Source organism: Poecilia reticulata, chromosome 20 (genome assembly GCF_904066995.2).
Source record: "Poecilia reticulata chromosome 20, P_reticulata-male-v2, whole genome shotgun sequence".
In the NCBI taxonomy this organism is placed as follows: domain Eukaryota; kingdom Metazoa; phylum Chordata; class Actinopteri; order Cyprinodontiformes; family Poeciliidae; genus Poecilia; species Poecilia reticulata.
In genome coordinates, this window is record NC_088849.1 from 10,761,616 (window position 1) to 10,783,738 (window position 22,123).

The 22,123-nt window shown below is 38.1% G+C and overlaps 2 protein-coding genes across 5 annotated transcripts; one reads left to right on the forward strand and one right to left on the reverse strand.

Annotated features, from left to right (window-relative positions):
* Nucleotides 1-15: 15 nt before the first annotated feature.
* mak (male germ cell-associated kinase) lies at nt 16-12,191 on the reverse strand. Of its 4 annotated transcripts, none has more exons than XM_008438707.2 (17): nt 11,999-12,191; nt 9,541-9,926; nt 8,074-8,128; nt 7,535-7,656; nt 5,692-5,774; nt 4,849-4,981; nt 4,529-4,700; nt 3,957-4,124; nt 3,585-3,830; nt 3,301-3,506; nt 3,005-3,144; nt 2,663-2,809; nt 1,887-1,973; nt 1,427-1,546; nt 1,159-1,260; nt 499-655; nt 16-141 (listed from the first exon to the last, which is right to left on the reverse strand). In XM_008438707.2, the coding sequence occupies exons 2-17, from the start codon at nt 9,639-9,641 to the stop codon at nt 138-140; spliced, it is 2,043 nt and encodes a 680-aa protein (XP_008436929.1). In that variant the 5' UTR covers nt 9,642-9,926; nt 11,999-12,191; the 3' UTR covers nt 16-137. The 4 variants fall into 4 exon arrangements, with proteins under 4 accessions (XP_008436929.1, XP_008436927.1, XP_017157426.1 ...); XM_008438705.2 differs by having other exon boundaries at nt 454-655; nt 11,999-12,188; XM_017301937.2 differs by lacking the exon at nt 5,692-5,774 and adding an exon at nt 6,692-6,771 and having other exon boundaries at nt 16-655; nt 11,999-12,186.
* A 1,360-nt stretch (nt 12,192-13,551) lies between these two features.
* On the forward strand, nt 13,552-21,905 carry plcxd2 (phosphatidylinositol-specific phospholipase C, X domain containing 2). The gene is made up of 8 exons (XM_008438702.3): nt 13,552-14,832; nt 15,163-15,299; nt 15,400-15,519; nt 16,407-16,460; nt 16,544-16,699; nt 17,670-17,780; nt 18,438-18,568; nt 19,492-21,905. The coding sequence occupies exons 1-8, from the start codon at nt 14,730-14,732 to the stop codon at nt 19,649-19,651; spliced, it is 972 nt and encodes a 323-aa protein (XP_008436924.1). The 5' UTR covers nt 13,552-14,729; the 3' UTR covers nt 19,652-21,905.
* Nucleotides 21,906-22,123: the final 218 nt, after the last annotated feature.

Sequence of the window (22,123 nt, forward strand, 5' to 3'; positions counted from 1 at the left end):
TTTTATAAATACACCTTGAACATCTACATGTTTATTAGTATAAAATAAATACAAAACGTTACATTTTTCTTTTTTCATTGCATGATACAAAGAGTCCAAGAGTTGCTCTACAGTATCAAGAGAATCCTTCACAACTGTTACCTAAAAACAAAAACAGAACTTAGCTTTACAGACTTCTTGACAAACGGTTATTTACAACAAAATAAAAAGTTTTTTAAAAAGGTACATCTCTCTGATGCATTCAAATACTTAAACATATGCAAGCATTAACAATTGGACTTGCTCATACTGGATCCCTAAAGAATACTTTGAGACTCCCTAGCAGTATTGGCAAACATGTACAAGCTGGTTTACCACATATTGGTGTGACGTATTTATCCTGCGTGGTTGACGAGTTAGGTGGCAAAAACTGCTCAGCATTTATATTTAGTTATCAAAGACGAGGACACAAACCCCAAGGACAGCAGACTGTCGTTGTGCCCCGTTTCCTTGGATTACCGGTTTCCGCCGTACTTAGACGTCCAGTCGACCCGGCCGTGAACTGGCTGCACCGCAGGAGCTCTGCTCAGGAGATTACCAGACGTCTTCCCCAATGCCGAAAAGCTGCTGCCCTTCACCTGAGTCCTGTCTGCCCGCCTCTTCCAGCCCTCGAAATCTGAAGGGAACCGGCAGACTGTTGTGTTTCTACTTACAATTTACAACAAGCAACACATAAGCGTACGTATTTGACGAGTTAGAATATTACTGAAAAGTTTAGTTAACTCAATTTATTAAGTGAGACACATTGTATAGAGTATCTACACATAGATTGACATCTCAAAGCCTTTATTCCTGTTAATTATGAGGATTTTGTTAGGCTTATGAAAACCACATTTAAGATTGGAATATTACATATGACGAAAACATTTATAATACAGAAATGTGGGCTTAATGAAAAGTATGTTTATTACCTGCTGAAAGGTTACTTTCAATAGCTACTTTTAAGCTAATCAACCTGATCAGGATCCATATTATAATTTATGGAATATAACTTTTTTTTTTATCAGAGTAGGTATATAAAATAAAAAAATATAGAAATGCGCAACTGAAATATTCAATGACTTAATAAGCCAATTAATAATTAAAAAAAAACACCACAAGTAGCTACAAAACGAGTACCTTCATTAGTTTCACTCAGTGAAGAGTTGGAAATGGGCTTGAGTTTTGTAGATTTGGTCTTTTCTTTTTTATGATCAGGAGAAGAATTAGAAGAAAGATTGACTGAAGTAAAGAAATAAGAGAAAAGGGTTGAATAACTTTTGAAAGAGAGGTGCAAAGTAATAGACTAGAAAAAGAGAACAGTGTCACTGACAAAGAAGCAAGCTTGAATCAAACAGGTGTGGAAGGTTTTTACCATCTGACAACAAATAACCGATGAAATTCTTACTCGAGTGCTGGCCAGCCAAAGGGGCGAGCTGGATTCTCTGTCCCACCGTCCCAACCTCTTTCTTCTGGAAAGAAGGGATGTAGCCGCTGGAGAGGTTGTACTTGGTGCTCACAAAGTTCCCTTTAAGAAACAAAAGACACATTTTAACAGCGTGTATTTAATCTGTGTAGCTTGATTAATACAGACTCAACTAGCCTAGACTAGAATAAAACAGACAGATGAACAATAAATGAATAAAAATATTATATACAAAAAAAAACACTGAAATCGCAGCTGTTTGAGTTACATTTATTTGAGTCTCGGTTTGAATGACTTAGGTTGGATTTGTCACAACTCTGGCTATTTAATCACACTTTCCCTAAATTGCATATAACTTTTGTACATTAATGGAATGCAAATTTGAAATGTATCTGCATTTGTATCACTATTTTTTAACTTATAAGCAATTTAATAGAAGTACCTTTAGACAGATCAATTTTCTCCAATATTCTTTCTTTGACAACAGTTTTCTCTGGGGTGCTATCCACCGATTTAGTGGCATTCTCTTCTAATCACACAGCAAAATGGAAGAGTGGAAGAAGTGATGCAGGCAGTAGGAAAGTAGAAAAACAAAGATTTAGGATAACAAAGTTGTAAAAGAAGAAATACTTTGAAATAACAGCAAAACAAAGACAGGTGAAGGAAATAATGAAAAGAGAGGTGGGTACAGTTAGTGGTCATTTAAGAAGCACTTGATCTTCAACAGTCAGACCAAATCTCATGAATACACAATGAAAGGAAAAGACAAGGTGAAAGAAAGGCAGGCAAGGTAAAGGGGGTAGATATTATGTGGCTGCTTATACTATAGACTCTAAAAAGGTAGGCATTAAGATCCCTAACACTTCTGGAGCCCTGAACCCAAAGCTTGAGTGGTGTGACAGTAGAGCTGCTAACAAGCCTTACAACTGTAGTTGAGCAACAGAACATTATAGTTTTTTTATTTGTTAATGTAAACATAACTTTATAAATGTTGTTGTTTGAAATATACATTTACTACACATTGGAGTCACAAAAGGGGACACCAAAACTGAGAAGTACAAAGGCTAAAAATGTAACTTGTGAATGTAAGAGATGAATAGCAATGCGACCATTTCAACTTTTGAAATAGCATTATTACATGTATCTACATGTTAAAGTAATTTCAGAGTCTGCAAAACACCATGTAGCATTTCTGCATTAGCCATTAGCTGTCGTTACCTGCGTTAGCTCTGGTGACGGCTAACCCTCCTCCAATAGGGCAAAGTGGTTTATTTACAGCGTTTGAGGAGTTCTCCCACAGGTCCCGCAATGTCATTGCACCCAACTCCTTCTCTCCAGAGGAAATCTGACTCTTCCCAATTAAACCTTAAAACAACAAATATTTTACATAGCATTGGTAATGACAAGCAGGTTTAGGTAATGGGTGGATGTATGGACTGATAAATGTATGTGTTAAAGTAGTGCATATGCCACAAAACTACTTATTTAATATTTGACTTTTTTTTTTTTTCATGTATTGTGCTCCTATTGGCCACAAAGAAGGCTGTCCATTTGTCTTACCTGGTAGGTAGCGAGACTGGCCAAGATAGTGCTGCCGTGCAGCTGATCCAGGAAGATTATAATCCGTTTGGCCAACTTTAACATTGCTGGGAATTTTTGTAACTGTGCTGAATGAATATAGAGGTTTTTGCTCTTTGGGCCTGCAAACAAATTCAAATATTAATAATAAAACAAAAAAAAAGTTTTTTTTTGTTTGTTTTTTCTAAATAAGCTGCATTGTTACGATTTTATCAACAATACAATGATGTGCTTCATAACTGGAATTTGCCACACGTTTAGCACATTGCAGTGCTTACTGTGAGCAGTGGTCTTGCTTCCTATCCCCCTCTGCAGTCCCCAGGGTGGGTTTCTTGGAGTTGGAGGCAGCGGTCTCCGATTGGTCGGATTCGTCCCAGCTGTCTGATGCCTTGGATACTGCCTGACCCCAGCGACGACGACCACTCTTCAGCAGCCCCATCCCGCTGCCGCCCACAGCATTTTCACTGCCCATTGATGTCGCCTTCTGATAAAAAGAAAAAAAAAAAGGGTATTATGTTTTGATCCATACAGAGGTGTTAAAGAATCATATTAGGCTACTCACTGCGAGGCTGATGCCGTCGGTTTTACTGTCAACCTGAGGCATTGGGATCTGCTGAAGAGGCTGATGCTGCGAATAGTTTCTTGGAGATGCGGAAGCTTTGGAGTCTGACGATGATTGCTGGGGATCCGTCTTTGACTCAGAGAGCTGCTTCTGAACCATCGGACGAGCTTGGACCTTCTTCGCCTCTTGGCTCTGAGGACGAGGCCCCAACACCTGGCCTACTTGGAAGTAAGGGTACCGCAAGGCCTTGCCGGGCAGAGACCAGAACGGGTAGAATATGTTAAACCGTTACTACCAATACACAATTTGAAAAGCATGAACACTGGACTGAGGCGTCAGAAGGGTTTACGTCAGCACTTTAGTTTCGCCTACCTGTACAGCGGTGGGCCTTTTCTTAGGGTCCCACTGCAGAAAGTCCTGCATCAGTGCAATAGCCTCCTTGCTGGCATTTGGAATAAGGGTCTTCAAGTTGGTCGGCACACATTGGGGGAAGCGAAAATTCATGGCAGATGCCAGTTGGTGTCCCTCTGGCCAATCCATCTAATTGTAAAGATAATCAAATCATGAAGTGCAAAAAAAACAACAAAGAAAAACTTGCCTATCACATTTTGTCTTTTTTAAGGCATTTCTAAAAGGGCATTTAACTGTTTTGTTACATAAAATATAAAATAATTCTATATTTTTTGTTACTTCCTCAAACCCAGGGGTTTGTAACCTGCAATTTTGGTGTCGCAATTAAGACCCACATTGGCTCTTAATAATTGGATAAAATGATAAAGGACCACCCCACCCTTTTAAATATAGATATTAGGGCTGATCAATGCTGTCTTAAAACATCTTCATAGTAACACCAATAAAATAGCAATAACTTTACTGGAGCAGCTAAATTAAAGGCTTGATTTAGGGCAGTCTTTTCCACCTCTTTCCGTCCAGAAATTCCTCACCTTTTTAACGGTGCCCAGAACTTGGCAGATCTTAAAGATCTCATCCACTTCACTATTTCCAGGAAAAAGAGGTCTAAGGGTGTAAAGTTCAGCCATGATGCATCCCACAGCCCATAGATCAATAGGCGAGCTGTAAGTAGACGACCTTAGCAACACCTCAGGAGCGCGGTACCTTGATGCAGACCAGAAATACCTCAATATAAAAGTTGATTTAAATCAGCATACAATTTTTAAAAATGTAAGTTTTTTGGCAAAAAAAAAAAAAACAACTGCTTTGACATCATATTTCTCCAAATGCAGGAAATCAAAATTTTTTTTACCATCTTGTTGAAACATAATCTGTGTAAGGAGGTTTGGAGCGGATCTCTCTGGCCAGTCCAAAGTCGGCTATTTTAACCAGTTCTGGACCCATGCACAGCAGGTTCTCTGGCTTCATGTCTCGATGGAAGAAACCTGGAAGAAATTATAACTCATATAATCAGGCAGCAAGATAATGATGAAATATGACAGGAAATATTTTGAATCCACTCTCTGATTAGCTGAAAAATAAAATAATTTACTCCCTGCTTAGAAAAGTTTACTACATTTCACTTTCATTCCTGCACTAGACAAATGTACTGTGTGTCAGCTGGGCTTTAAATGTGAGATAATATCTGCAAAATCCAGTTTTTATTTTCGTGTTTTGGGCCAAAACGGACAATCTTTTCATCCGCTTACCTCCAGTCTTATGAGCTTAACTCGCTTTTGATAAAATATTCAATTACAATCAAACATCACAAATTTACCTGCAAATATTTCAATCACTCCACATTTCTAGCGAAATACGAGTTCAGAAGGTTGCGTATTGTAGGAAACTGAAAAATTTCTCCCATATTTAGATAATGGAATCACCTGTTTGTAAATCAATCAAATATAGCCAAAGGGGTGAAAGTGTTTAATGACCTCAAAAGATATATTTTGCTGTACGTCTATAAATTTTATTCAAGGGAAAGCCTGGGCATACCTAGTGGCTATACCTAATAACGCCAATGTATTTGCATATGCAATGTATTCCTTCTCATGGGTCATGGTGACAAGATTGTTTACATGAAATATATCAAACCTAAAAAAGCAAAAGGTTACGTTACTTTTTTCCAAAGGAGAAAAATGACAAAGCCCCTTACCATGCTTATGCACAAAAGCCAACCCAGACAGCACTTGAAACATGATGTTCCTAATTTCATTCTCTGTGAACATCTTATTCTCTCTAACAGCACATCAAAGAGAAAGAAAAGAGAAAAAAGGATACAAGGAAAATCAAAGAAAAAATGTTAAGAAAAGAGAAGTCTGGAAAGGTGCATGCATTTTGGATGGAGGGATGCTTGGATGTTTATAGTGCTTTTATGCAATAATTTTTTGCAACCCTTGAGCTTTTTTTTGGATAACTTGTCACATTACAACCCAAAATTTCAAAGCATCTTTTGTACTTTCTGTCATGTATCGACATAAAGTAGTTCATACCTGTGAAAGGCACGGATATTATATGTGGCTTTGGACATTATTTTTTTACATACTAGTGAATACTTTGTTAACCCAATTTTTGTGGCAGTTCTTTATGCATTTGAAACATTTAGGTAGTGATGGCCCCTCTTTCTAAATCCGCTAAAACTCAAATTTGATGATTAACAACGTTGCATCATATTCTGAACTGGGTTTAGGTCAGGACTTTAACTCAGTCACTCTAACATACACTATTAAAACTACCATTACTATTACAAACCAATCCGCGGTAAATGTGGATTGTTTACACATGAGTGCTTTTGTATGAAATATTTTCTTTCTTATTTGTGATGTTGTGATGATGTCATCTAGTTAAAGCAATTAATACCTAAAGATAAAAAGTGAGAGCATCCATGCATCCTTTCATCACATAGAAAAAGAACAGATCAGAAAGTTAGACAAATGTTTCCATCAGGCAAGTTATGGAGGGTTCACATACTGCAAGAATTTGATGCACTTAAAACAATCCAGCTATTGTTCTTTGGAAAAATCACTTAATGCAGTGTCGCAATTTTCCTCTGGAATTTAGATTTGAAAATAATGCCAATACTTTCACACTGAATCTTGCAGAATGAAGCCGCTCTCACAAGATCTGAAAGCATGACCCCAGCACGGTACACCTACCGTGCTTGTGAATAAATGACAGGCCTTGCAAAATCTGATAGCTTATGTTTCTTATCACTGACTCAGGAAACAATTTTCTTCTGTAAACATACAAATTGACATTTCATTTTGAGGGGCAGGCAGACAAAAATTCATCACAAATATAGTTCTCTTGTAGAGCAATGTTTAGTTGACTATTCTTTTTGATTATAAAACACTAGGAACAGATTCTCTTGTCTATGTTTTGTATTTATTGGAAAGGCCCAACTGTGCTCTGCAAGCATACACACTAACTCGCATAAACATCAAGGTCTCTAGAGATGAGTCTCTCAAGTCTGAGGGCTGTTGATGTTTTTTTTTTTTTTTTTTTTTTTTACAATGCATTAGGAAATGGAAATATGTGACCATAGTTCCATGTGTTAAAATATTCCTAAGGAAACATAGACAACAAACACCCAATAGTAATAATACTTGTCCAGGATTTCCCCGAGAAAACTTGCTAAGGCCGGTTCTCAGGCCGCTACGGCAGTCATCCAGCCACCCGCCATGATTTCGAGTTAAAAAAAAATGTTGACAGGAAATTTGAAAATATCATTTTCATTTTTGAAAGACTGGTAGACTAATACATAAAAACCAACTATAAAGTCTTAAAAAAGGTAATCATAAAAAAAAAATTATTAATTAACAATGCTAAGCCTGGTGGGGGCACAAGTAAAGCCTGGTGGCCCGCCAGGCTTATTATACACTGAGGGAAACCCTGTTGTCTAAAACATTTTAAGATACTTTTTTGTGATCCAGATATTTCTGATGTTGTAATATCACTATAAACCGTCAGTACACAGACTGTGTTCTTCCTCTTCTTACCTGTCCTTCATGAGCTGATACAGGTTTTCTTTCATGTACTCAAAAACAAAGTAGAGGTGATCATTCTCTCTGATAACCTCCTTTAGTTTCACCACATTCGCATGGTTCAATTTCTTCAAAGACTGCAGACAGAGAGAGACAGTGTTAAAAAAAATAAATAAAAAATCATGTACATTAACAACAAATTGACAATTCTGTTAGATGGATGCACCATTCTTAGAAGATGCAATGTCAATTTTGTGGTGAACTTCAACGCTGGTTTTATAAATCTATCACCTTTTAATACGGATTTCTGATAATGTCGATTTCTCTTAAAGAGCTGTAATTAACAGCACTGAATGAATTCAATAAATATGTAAGTATCCGCAGAAAACATATTTCGCTTTTGTCCACGCTTTTTCTCTGACTTCCATCTTTAATCGGCACACTGACACCGAAGCTCCTGTAAAACCGCTTCAGTCTCAAGCAATGACACATGGTTCTTGATCAAGTGTGTCGCATTTCTTGCATCTTTCAGTGATACCAGTGACCATCCATACCTTGACTTCCCTTAGATTCATACATTCTTCCCATGAGTAGAACTTTCTCTTCATCCTAGGAAAGACGGGAAATAAACAAAAACAATGAGATGTGCAGTAAAAGAAATTATCTTATCTTGAACATGCAGCACAGCACTATTATTATCTTTACAGTAATAGCACTATGTCTTTTGTGTCACTCTCTAAATAATTTAGTCCTTTTGACCTGTCTTAAGTTGCAGCTAACATTATTCCAAGAACAAAGCTTCAAGGGTCCAAGATTTTACAGCCACAGTGACTCTTCTTGCTGTGAAACATTCCTTTTTTTTTCACATTTGGACTTCATTAATTAATTTGCCAGTGTTATTATAATAGGTTGCCAACGCATGGGAAGCAGTGTGCCAGCTGGCTCTGGTTTATCCTCTCAAATCAACAATATCTCTCCCACCCTCTGGAATTACATAAGAGCTAAAGAGTGAGCACAAATCCTTTTCTCCTCATCTGGTCCACAATATCAGGAACCTGACACGCCCCACCCTCTACTTTCACTGCCTTTCGCCGTCACCACATGTATTATCTTGCATGGTAACCAAACGATCAACAAGTGAACCCATCTCCCGGGTTTCTCGTCCATTATTGAACACCGCAGCCGCGTGTCAGACAAAGAAATGTAGGCTACTGGTTTGTTTGCACTATTGATCGCAAGAAAGCTGAAATAGAAAAATTAACCCCGGGCCTAATTCTATAGTTTTATATTACATCTGCTAACAATGACTGCTTGAGAATATCACAGATATTTCATATAACAAAAGCTCCACTTTAAAGATTTACATGTCACTGGATTTATTCGTGCTAAATTTCTGAGATTATACAGAAAACATAGCAAAGCAGTAATGTTTGGAAATATTTCTGGTTTTGAAAACATGAGGATATTCATATTATAAAAGCAAAAGGAGGGCATCTCATTACTCTTATTAAGGTAATGTTGATCTAAAACAACAATTAATATAAGTGTTGTATAAGTGAAGCATCTGCGAAGAAACCAGCTGCAGGCTCTATCTGTAGGCAAGCAGAAACATCAAATTTGCCACCTTGATGTTAGACTTACGTTACACTATAAAAGAACTTATGACAGAAAAGAATAATGTTCTGCACAATTAAAATTATGTGTTGCTGCTGTACAAGTGTCAAATATCAAAATAAAAACAATACAGATAACATCAAGACTGCAATTATCTCATTTTTACCATCAATATCAACAATTGTTGCTCGTCTGTTTTCAGATAAAAGCAATTAGAGCATGTTATACGTCTTGTTTTGAATTTTTGTGTACATTCCTGCAGTCAAAATAATCATTGTCGAAAAAATATTGATATGTGAATGTGTCATATTATTAATCTGTCTAAATATTATTCTATTCTAACTTCAGAATTTTTGCATTAGATAACCATTTCTAAGGGTTTAACAAGAAAGCGATGAAATCCCTACCTCTTGATAGCCACGAGTTCTCCAGACTCGTTGCTTCGCCCCATCAGCACGCTGCCATAGGTGCCGTCACCCAGCTGCTTCAGGGTGGTGTAGCGATTCATCTTCTCTTAAAGTTGTTTCATCAGCGTCTCGGTTCTCTTTATGCGTTAGGTGAGCAGCTCTGATATAGCAGTTCAAATTACTTCCCCGTTTTCTTCACTTGACCTAATGTTTGGTCTGACCTCCAAAAGATTTCACTTCTTCTATTCCAAAATGAAAAATCTTCAACCAGAGAAAATGTTCCACATCTACTGAGTCAGGAGTTTAAAGGTCTTCTTGTAGTTGCTTGTCCATGAATACAGGAGGCGTATCTTGGTGATGTAGTCAAGTTTGTAGTAAAGAAGCATCTGAAAATGAAAAAAAAAGCAAAAGAAATCTATTAGCAACATGTCAATTGTAAATGGAACATTATTTATAAACTCCTAATCACCTTCCACAATCTCAGAAATCTGAATTATAAGAGAGATAAAGATGATGCTCTGATCACTTCTTGTTTTTTGCCTGGAAGAGGAGGATCAGGTGTGCAGCACTTTAGTCGTGTAGGAAGATGTGACAGGATCACCCCGGGGTGATGACACAGCCAGTCCTGGAGGGATTAGTCCATGGGAGATGCAAATAGCTTGTTACATCACCAACATGCTTACCGGCATCCACAATATCCCCCAAGCTCCCTGCCTGGCAGGAGGATTTGATCGACGCCAAGGGGTATAGTGATCACGCTGTTTGGTTGTTATGTGGAGGAAAATCCCCCACCCTAAAGGTTCCTTCAGAATTACACAGACAACAACTACAGAGCCCTTACAATAAACCTCATTTTCCCTTTAAAGCTTGCGCCACAGTGCCAGAAATTAATAGTTGCTTTTATTTAAAAATGGAAACAGACTGTTGTTGAAATAACATGGAGAGGCTTGTCGTTTATAATTGTTATCAATAACATTTACGTATTATTTTGACTTGGATCCGTAGACTTCAGAACAAAAGCAAAACAGAATAAATGTTGTAGTTTTCAAGTAGTTATTGCACAGAATATTGGGCATGTTTTGCTTTCTGCTTTTTATAACATTAGGTTTTTTACTCTGGTTGGTAGCCTGCAAAGGAGGAGCAAATACACTTCATCCAATCTTAGTTGGAAAACACTGATGGCCACCCCCAGGTTAGCTGTTAGTGTTTTGTTGCAACACAAGATACTCCTGAGCAGCTAAATTTGTTCTTACTGGTCCAAACCTCAAGCTTTTTTTTTTTTTCTTAAGTATTTTAGTTTGCAGAACACATTCATATTTGACTTATCATAAAAATGTGATTTATCTGGATACAACTCAAACAAAACTTAAACTTGTATCCTGGCTAAAATAATCAGGCATGCTGAAAAATAAATTGACAGTTATTTATTGTTGTTGTTGTTTTTCTAACAGTTGCCAAGCTACAAAGAATACTGTATGTATACAAAAGAAAAAAAGTCCCAAAGTACTTATGGTCAGTCTTTCAAGGAAATAAATAAAATGTTTCTTCTATTCCACTAAAAATACACATATACTTATATAAGTTTATATGTTTATCATACACATAACTATATGCTTATCATATAACAAAGGCACCTGAAGGTCAAGAAATAACAAAAAATCTATAGTTTTTAGTGTATTTGTTTTTGTGGGAGAATCACTGTCTAATATACACTATAGGTGTTTCACAAAATTTCACTAGAATAGAGTAAACACAATGAATAGCAGTCGTGTGTTGGCTACACAATAAAAATTAACTTCAGAGAAATAAGATGTGGACAAAGGCTATGTAAAATTGATTTAATTATAAAACTCCCTACTATAGTGTGACTCATCTCCAAAATTAAGAATAATTTGTGCAACTCATCAGGAATTCAATGTATCTTTCTTATTATTATAGGTAGTCTCTCGAAACAAATTCCAGCTCTATCCTGGTCACATTGAAACAATGAGCAGCCAAAGGAGAATAAAGGCCAGAGGTCTGCTGGCCTGCAATCTGCTGTGGAGGGGATTAAAAGGAATTAAGATGTACCCAGAATACATGACATTCTGAAGCTAATCAAGGTCAGTTACACTCAGATACTAACCTGACCGCGTAATGGGGGGAGAAAACTACTTCATGTGATAATGCTCAATTAAATAAATAATATTAACGTTATTTATCAGAACTTATTCAAATTCAGTAACCATGCCTTCCTGAAAAACCGACACGTCAAACAAATAAACTGTCCTTCTTTAGACAGTTTTGTCAAGCAACTATACACAATTCATAGTGACCGCTATGAATTGCTATGAATAGCGACACACACCAGAAATTAGTTTCTGGCATGTCCGTTTCTAACAGCTCACTTTCTCCATTGCTTCTTATCAGTAAGCGGTGACTCCCTGTAGTTTTTCCTCTGTGTGTTTTTTAAACTCACCAGTCGCTCGTTTCCGCAGCCGTTGTCTGGCTCCGCTGATAGCTCCTGATAAACTGGACGAAGTATCTGTATCACAGCTCACACGATAAACTACGTGCGTGCATGTGTCCGCCTGACTCCTTTCCATGGAAACGTACACACAAACGCGACCCCTTTGTTCGGCTACCAGGTGACAAGAGGCGCAATGCTTTGTGGGGAATGTTGTCCTTCAAGGAGGGACCGGTGGGGATCGTCCGTTAGGAAATGTGTGACTGATAATTAACATTTATGTTGACATTTCATATGTATTTTTTTATTTAACCTGACGAAGATGTATTTTTAAGCAAATATGTCTAAAGTTATGCAGGAGATAGCCACCATCCCCCTTTATGACCTTTGAACGACATGTTAGAAAATGTCAAAAGTTAAAACCATTAACTAGCTTTAGCCCATTTCCATTTTTTATTTTATTTTGACGCCCTCCAACCCCTCTTAAAAAACTGCTTCGAGAACGAAGAGGAAGTGAATAGTTTTCCTACCACTAAATACACGCCTAAGGGTTAGGAAAAATTGACATATTAAGAGATTTACATCATGTGAACGCAGTACAGATTTTACACCAGTAAATGGCGCAGCGTGATTTACTTTTTAGTTTACAATGGAACCAACAGCACTATAAACTTCAGTTATTTTGACACTTTTTTTTAAAACAAATGTCATAACCATATTTTGTATGAAATCTTCTGGGCTATTTGATAAGAAGTGAAGAGTGTTACATGCCAGTAGTTAACTTATGTAATAATTATGTGCCATTAATGTATTAAAACTCTTCACTGTCCATAGATGTCTTTTTGATCCATCTTTAAATAAGTTTATTCGTAAATTGCTTATTTAAAAATGTACAATAAAGTTTTGTAAAATACATTCTTCTTTATCTTTGATTTTTTTTCTTTGCAAATATAAGTCAACAGATATTAATTAAATGTTCAGATTGAATTTAATTTAAATGTAAATCATGAACTTCTTGTCGTTTTGACGTTTCTGAACTAAATAAACTTTATTTACTGGTCAGAATAGAGAGCTGTGCAGATCATTACCAACTTCAACTGTGATCTCTACAGAAGCAGAGACGCTCAGCCATCAACGAAACCACCAGTCAGATCCACTTTTCTCTCGAAAAATCATCTCGTTTCAACCATATTTATTATCTTTCATGTCCCTTACTTGAACTATGATCCATTTACTTTAAAAAAGTTATAAAAAAAGTATAAAATTACAAAACAAAAACAGAATTTTCCTCCACTTTTCAATTTTCTCTTATCAAAATATCAACTTAAAATAGTAGTAAAGCTGAACCGATAATGTTCAGTGGTTGCATAAAACAACATAGTGATCAAATTGTGTTTTAACATGCAAACGACAGCTTAGTGTGGCTACACCACCTGAAAACCTTCTGTCAGCTATCAGCTGTTATCCTGAATTATGTCACAGCGTCATGGCAGCACAGTGCTTCCCATACATGGAGGGGAAAAAAATCACAGCAGTCTCTCAGTCCATTGAACAATACAGAATATAAGCAAGCCAAGAACTTATTTATTATATTTTTATATCATCATAAGCCACAAATAGTTTTTCTGTGTGTAACTAACGTCACATATTTTCTCCATTACACTAAAACAATAACTATGGTTGGGTTTAATTCTCTTTCAAGCTCAGTCTTTGGTGTGGGACAGTTCAGGACGCCCCCTTGTGGACTTAAATAATCCCTTCACTCTTTTCAGAGCCTAAGATTTATTGCTGGCGTGTTTTTCAGTGAAGAAAACATTTATAACCCATTACTTTAGAGCAGTAAACTGTCATGCAACAGGAGCATTACATTATTTGCAGGACAGTAGCTCTCAGGGACTGGACCTGGTCACCCCTGGTCAAGCGTCTGATGACTGCTCTGAAGGATCTGTTCACATTGCATTCAATAGACTTTTATTTATTTATTCTTGTTAAATGTTGAACACAATGTATCATTTTCTGTCCCAATGATGTACTACTTGGCGTTGATCTATCACATACAATTCCAATAGTTTAAGAAGCATCACATTTTGCGAGGCACTTTATCGAAAGTGAGTTTTCTCGAGTTTCCAAGATAGCATGGCCAGAAGAAATACGATATGTGATGATGAAATTGGGTTGGGTGTGTCATTCTACATCAACTATGTGGCTGTCTTAATCTGATCCATGTGATCAGATTAGTGCTTTATGCACAGTCATCTAACCCATCCACACATCAGTATTTGCTGACTCTGGACAATAATGAAGATCTGAGGCAATTTCCTCACCTCCAGTAGTTTTTTACCGGTGTCTGTACGTCTCATTGATGATTCTAGCACACACAAAGAACAGGTTAAGCTCAGACGCACCAGGCCGGGCGGGGAAGAGGGCTGTAACAAGTGGAAATGGACTTAAGAGGATTATTGTGGTCGTTAGTTCCCTGCCGGTCTCATTAAGGATGAGCAGCAATGCCGGTGTGAGATAGCACAAATGGTCAGGAACACCGAACGCAATCGAGTCACAACCAAAGTAGAGGTTTTTTTTTTTTTTTTTGACACTGCAATGAAATAAATTAATTGCAACATTCCATGATGACCTGCTGTGGTTGTTACCTGCTGGAAGCACACGGTGATCCGTTTGCAGGCGTGCGTTTGTACCAAAGGACAGTTTCCTGACCAGGACATTGGCAGGCAGCCTACTGAGGGACATGAGGACGAGACCTGCTGGGATTGGCAATGTCCATGCCGACTGGATGGGTTCGCTTCCCTCCATACTCAGTGCCATGCCTCTCAAGCATCTTGCTGTGCCAGGTGAGCAGAAAGAGTTAGGGATAGAACAGGAGAGAAGAGATGGAAAATTTGACAACAGGGTTGAAAGGAATGTAATTATTGCCTTGTGTATTTGGAATGACTGATGCGAAGAAGAGTTGAGCTCTTCGTCCGTTCAGGGTTTGAAGTCGTGGACCAATTATCCAGAAAAACCAAACTCCAACTCAAGCATTTTTTTTTCCTCCCGAGTTTCATTGTTTTTATCTTGTTTTATCTGCCTCGTCTGCTCCTCAGTTTCCATACAGGTGCAATTTTTCCTCTCCACGTCATGCACGTTTCGTTAGCAGCGACATGTTTCATACTTTGTTCCAGGTTCTCATGACTCCTTCACCTTCTGGGTGGATGTGCACGCCCCGGTGGGCCCTGATCAGAAATCTTATGTAAAGTACCTAGCCACCATGTTCAGCGTACTAGCCAAGAAAGTCATGGTGAAGTGGTCAATGACACAGGTACTAATCTCAAAATACAGAAAAGTTACAATTTTGAATATTTGTTCTTCCATGTACGGATTTGCAGCCTCTTCTAAAATATTCTATTTTTATTCCCCAGAACCTGACATTCAGGGAGCAATTAGATGCAGGAATTCGTTACTTCGATCTCAGGGTGTCTTCTAAACCAGGTGAGCCTGGAAATGAGATCTACTTCATCCATGGCCTCTTTGGACACAAAGTGAGTAAAGACGAGAAAGGAAAAAAAAAACAGATGCCAACACTACCTTACAATTACTGCTTAATTTATTATTTCAAATATGTTTCACCAGATAAATGTTTCACCATTTTTCAGCTTATTTTAACAGTTTGTCTTTGTTTTTGATTTCTTGTTTTTTTTTTGCAAGAGTAATGGTATTCTTGCAGTATTGTGTTCCACTAAGTAGGGCATGGAGATGAGCCTGAGTAGCGATCAAACGGCGAGCTTAGCTGTAAACATTATTTGTCTGAAATAAAATAAAAAGTCATTCAAATTGCATACAGTCACCAATTGAGAAATCAGTGACACAAATTACATTTTGTTGAGTGGCATCATCAAACTCATCAAGGAACATCAAATATGTTGGTTAACGTTAACCACCAGTTTTTTTTTTGTTGTTTTTTAGCCCCAATTTAAAGAAACTGTGTTTCAGCTGTTTTTAAATTTTCTGGAAGTTTCTTCCAGATTTGCTTCTTCCGGTTCTGGGGATGCAGAGCAGACCAAAACCAGAACACCTGAGAGTTCTGGAAGGCTGATAAAACAACAGCAGATCTTTAATGTATTGTGGTGCTGAGCCATTCAATGATTTATAAGATAACAGTATTTAAAGTCTATTCTCTGAGCTTGGCTAGGTGTCCTTTCTAAAAGATATTTCTATAAAAGGTATTATTCATTGCTGAATTTGCTTAGAAAACTGCTTATTAAATTTGAGATTTTGCCTCTACTTTTTAATTTAACGCATGACACTTTTGGAGGTTTAAAACTGTGGTCAAACAAGAAGCAGAGTTTATTCATTGCCTGCATTAGCAACAGACTTTTTGTTTCATCCATCCACTCATCATTGGCTTGTCTTCAATCTGTCTGTAAAGGTGAGAGACGGCCTGTTGGAAATTAACTCCTTTTTGAACAGACACAAGAAAGAGGTAAGAATCACTACTTTTCAGTATCTTTTTTTTATAACGCAGATAAACGCTTAGATGGATTGTTGATTCCATTCTGGATTAAGGTCGTGTTTTTGGACTTCAATCATTACTACGCGATGGATGAAGATCACCATGTGTACCTCATCCGTATGCTACAGGAAGTGTTTGGCAGCAAGCTGTGCAGCGACTGCGCAGTGGAGAACATTACTCTGAACTACCTGTGGGAGAAGAAATACCAGGTGAGACCGGAACACTGCAGCAGAACATTTAATCTGGATGTTTTTTTTTCCCTCCAGTCAAGTGCTACAACAGCTTCATTGAAAAGTGAATTTAATGCATGTATGAGAGAATCAACATGTGAGTGTGCGTGTGGTGGACAGATCAATGAATGTCAGGTAATCCCAGCTGTCTTTGACATTCCTAAGAAGGAATTAGAGGTGGGTGTCATCCCATTAACACTTGTTCTGCCTTGCAACTGTACTTTCCCTTTTCTCCGACTTTAACTTTAAGCGCAGTCGTTTCTGTTTGACTTCACTACTGATTTACAAAATCTACAAAATCTTTTCACCAAACTCTCATAGACAAGCTTTATCTTTTGGTTTTATTATTAACGTACATTGTTCTTTTTGTTTTGTTTTGTTTGTTTGTTTTTTCTTCTCCTTGTAAATGCGCAAAACATTTATACGCATGTAAATAGATATGAAAGACTGGCAACCGTTTCTGTGAAAACCCACATTTCTGCGGCTGCTACTACTGAGCGTGTCCAGGGCTCTATCAGATGAAAATAGCCTACTATCATTACTTGTCCTGTGACCCGAATCTTTTGCTTACTTAGCCTACTTGGCAGAGGTACCAGAGATAGTGCAGGAGACAAGAAAAGGAGAGGATGAGTAAACGTAGAGCTGTGCTTTAAGTACCTGAAGGGGGCAGCATTTCTCCTTGTTACGTTTGTCAAATTCAGGACACTTAATTTTCTGTATCTCATTTGTTTTCACAACTACTTCAGATGAACGTCTCATGATTAAATGCTAAGAAAAATGTACATATTGCAGAGCAGGAAATGGTAGTAATGCTTAAACAATAGAAGTGGGGTTCATTCTTTAAGACACACAAAGGAAAGGTAGGACTTAATTCAGGCATCTCATGAGAGAGTCGTAAACTAATATATTAAGGTACAAATATCTTATTAATTATTTCGCCTCTTTACAGGTCATTGTGTTCTACCATCACCCATCAGCTCAAGGTATCCCTGTGATGTGGCCTGGAAATAAAATCCCTGCTCCTTGGGCAAACACCACTGAGCCCAACAAGCTTATACAAGTAAGACCACAGTATTTCTTTTGTTGCTTCTTCACCCTCACATTAGGATAACATCACTATGCATACACAGCAGGTACAAAAGAAAAACTAAACTTGTTTTGTAAAATAAAACATAAACATATCAACCTGGAAGTAGAAAACAGAAAAATCACATATACAGGAGAATAACACCCATCAGCCCACAAACAAGTTTGCCAGGGAAAATGGTTAAATGAGAGTAAAGGTTATGTTTAGAAATGAGAAGTCAAAGTCCAGACCTAATCTAAAGAGATGCTGTACTTGAACCTGAGATGAGAGGCTCTGATAATGTTGGATTGTCCACAGTTAATGAGCAATGATGAAACGTCTCTGGAGTTAAATCTACGTTCCAAATGTCAAATCTAAGAACGAGATCATCTTCTGCCACTTTCTGGGTTTACATGGCAATCAGAACCATTTACTCTGTCTTTTCTATGTTGTCACCCAACTACAATGTTTTCTTCCCCTGCTGCATGCCTCCGTGTCTCAAACACATTGTTTCTCTGCTTACCTAAAATGAAGCCTTTGTGGCCAACGTTTGCAGCTCATCCTTGCGTAACCGTGCAAACAAAATTCGTATGCTCATTTTCTTTCTCAATAAGTTTTTTTTCCCCCTCCTTTTATTTTACTTTCTCTTAGTTTCTGGAAACCACATTAAAAGAAAGAAACAAACAGGGATCCTTCCATGTCACCCAAGCCATTCTCACTCCTACGGCCAACACTGTAGCCAAAGGTTTGGTGTGGGGACTGCGTGAATACCTGGTAGAAAGGTAAGCACCAAACTACATAAATTAGTTACATTGTTGTTGTATTTTTAAATCATGTACATCATGCTATGTGCACACATTGTCATCTTGCTTCACATAAATGGTATATTTGTCTATGCATCGATTACGATCACAAAGCAAGGCGCAGATGTTCTCATTTGCACGTCATGCCTCAGATATATCTCAGTTATTTTGTTGAGAAACGTTATGTGGCTGCACTGACTCTCCAGGGATCTACTTCCTCTAGCCTTCAAGCAAGCTCTAAATGAAGCTGAAATCCTGACACAGAGAAAGTATTCTTCATTCCTTCAGATAAGAAAAATATGAGACTAGCACGTTACGTTGCGGCGTATCATCCCGAATGGACTGTACGGAGACGGGAGGTGATCTAATTTTGCACTTCTCGGGAAGTACAATTGCGTACCGCAAGCAGATAAACACATTAGCTTCCAGGTTTTGTTCTGTTAGGCTGTGGCAGGGGGAAATACATTTGGATGTTTAAAGTGATACAGCCACATTAGGTCTGTCTCTGAATGTGTTGTGCCTGATAGGAATGAAAAACGAAGGAATGCAGAGGAGTGACTCCAAGGCAAGAGTGTGGGAGATGCAGCTTGCTTATTTTCTTTGGATAGGTTTTCTCCCACATTATCATATATTTCAGAACACCAACAGCAGGTTAAAAAAAAAGCTAAAAGGACAATACAAACAACTGACCAAATTAAAGTTTAACAGTATATACTACAACAGTTTTTACAAGTATAACTAACCAGAATGAGAAAATTAACTTTTAATTTCCTTAAAAGAAAATCAAAGGTTTATCTAAACCCATCTTCTGTTCCGACATGCTTCAAATAAAGCATGTTTGGATTTGAAGATAGCTCTAACTTTGTTGTCTCTAATAGCCTGTCTGCTTTTTATCAATCTAGAAACCTGCCAACCATAATGTCTTGGGTTCAGAGTCAACGGCCAGGAGTGGACGGAGTCAACATCGTCACCTCGGACTTTGTGGAGCTCACTGACTTTGCCAACATTGTGATTAAACTCAACAACCTGCTGCTGTCTGAGTCAGAACGCAAACCCAGATGACACATGCCCCATTTTTGACCAGAGGTCAGATGGTTTGGTTTCATGTCTTTCTCCTTGTTTGGATAAAATGGCTTCAGTAAAGCACATGATGACGTTATTGACTTTCAGGAGGTTTTGTAGCTGGCACGCAGGCAGCTTTTCTGCTGCCTGGAGAGCTTCAGTTTCTAATTTAACAACTCAAGTTAAATGCTAGGGTTTGCAGAAATTTTGTAAGCCTTTAAGTATTCCTGGAACTCTTAGATTTTACTTGCAGCCAAGAGGAGTTTGGGAAACCAGGGGTCAGGTTAGAGAGGACGAAGAATAGTTTGTATTCAGTTTTACACAAGAATATACCTCACATCGCTGCTATGAAATGTAGCTGCAACACAGACCACCCATTTCACAAACGCTCCACCTGTTACCACGGTTATAATAATCCTAGACACGCTGTTAATCTTTTACATCTAGATGTGTTATTTATCAAAATGGTGACTAAGATACGAACGCAGAATTTCTATTTACGAACATAGAGAGTAATGAGAAAATGCCCAACATGGAGATCGTAGATTTCCACAATTTCTCTGAGAATTATTTGGCCGGACTTTGGCATCTTTGGGGTTTATTGTCTGGGACGTTCATTCCTGGAAAGTTTTCTGCTGATGTTTTTTTTCATTATACAGTAATAATTTTCAAATTGTTTGTAAATCGCCTTATAACTCTACCCAAACTGATGGTGGCAAGAATTGCGCACCCAAGGTGATCACCGTCTTTCCTTCTTGGCGTCAACACTCGGCTGGCAAACTGCTGACGTTTACTGCTTTTACACAGGAAGTCACCACTGACAATGCCTTGTTACTCCAGTGCATTTGATCAGATGCAGCTGGTTGTAACTGTTCCTCCCAAATCATATAAAAGGGCCGACGTACGCAACTTTTCCATCTCAGCTTTGCATTTGTTTATTTCAAAAATAAATAAAGGTGTTAATTGTCTTTGAGAACAGATTTAAAATAATAAAACCTGGTAGAAACCACATTGGGTTTTTTGGGCGGGGGGAGGGAAATGAGACCTAAATCCCTACCATTTATAAATGGGGTGTGCTCCCTGTTTACAGTTACTGCATGTAGCAGTAAAAGGTAATGAAAAACAAATGCATTTTCAAATTGGGCCTAGCTAGGGATTTTAGCTCTTCACTTTTCCCCAGTGAAGTTTTTATTTTGTTTACTTTTTATGTCTAGGCTTTGGGCAGGGAGTCCGCTGTGTCTCAACATGAATGGCATTTAACAAGCGCTATAGACAGTAACACCTTCAGGGCGTAGATTCTGAAAGGCTAAATATGTGTGGAACTTTTTCCGCAATCCCTGTAAAGCACGTGCACCCATAAAAATAAACAGCTACACTTTTTATGGTTACGGTTTGTTGGGTTTGATGCAAAAATAGTAAAAAAAATCAAATAAAAAACAATCCCTTTGGAGAAATGTTGGGAAAGTCTCATCAGAACCTAAATATGTAGCCGTTAAACTATGCACAAGTCAATGAATGCGTATTAACTGTATAAAGTGTTTTCTGTGCATTTGAATGTTTTCTGCATCAGTATGTGTTCCTATGTGTTTTGTGCCTTGTGGATTTAGTGATTACTATGCATCTCATAGACAACAATGCTCTGAATATCTGCACTTTTATGGACACGAAAGAAAAAAAAACGGGGACCAAGACAGCAGAGAATAAGTGAGTTGCCAGAAATCTTATATGTATGGAACAACTGTGTGACAGACTGAGAAGAAGTCAGTAAGACCAAAGCTAAATATCTGAAAAGAAAAAAAACCTGTTATCCTCAGCATCAGTGGCATGTAAACGTTAACTGTGATGTTTTGTTTTATGTACAGGCTTGACCACTTCACTTCACACCCTGCCTGAGTTGTTGTTGTTGTTTTTGTTTTGTTTTTTTCATGCGAAACTGCCTGCATCTGTCCAGGCCGCGTTGTTGACACTGTTGAGTGTGGTCACCGAGCCCTATGAGGTCCTCTCTCTCACACTGAGACACAAGCAGAGGCACTTTAATTGTGGAGTAATTACACATACCATGGCAGGCGAGTGGGAGAACCGAGAGCAGCAGCGTGCCGAACTGGAAGCATTCCTCTGTTGTTTGGATTGGTCCTCTCTCTTTCTCCTCGTGTCCCGCTTTTCTGTTTTCCAGCTGGCTTCCTGGGCTTCAAAGGAGAAAATGACAGCTAATGCGAGATGTTTGTGTTTGCAATAAATAACGAGACTGCTTTTACTTGCGTGTGAACTTCGTTACTCATCTGATTATTATTATTCATTTTCCCAATCAAAGTGGAACGTTCTGGATTCGTGAGTCTCATCCAGCTCGTCAGCCCATTTCCAAACAGTCCAGTACAAACATCTCGCTCCGCATAAATCCTCGGCAGACGTCCTCATGACCAAACATGGTTGTAGTTTTATTAGCATTTCTGGCAGCAGGATTATTGTCACGGT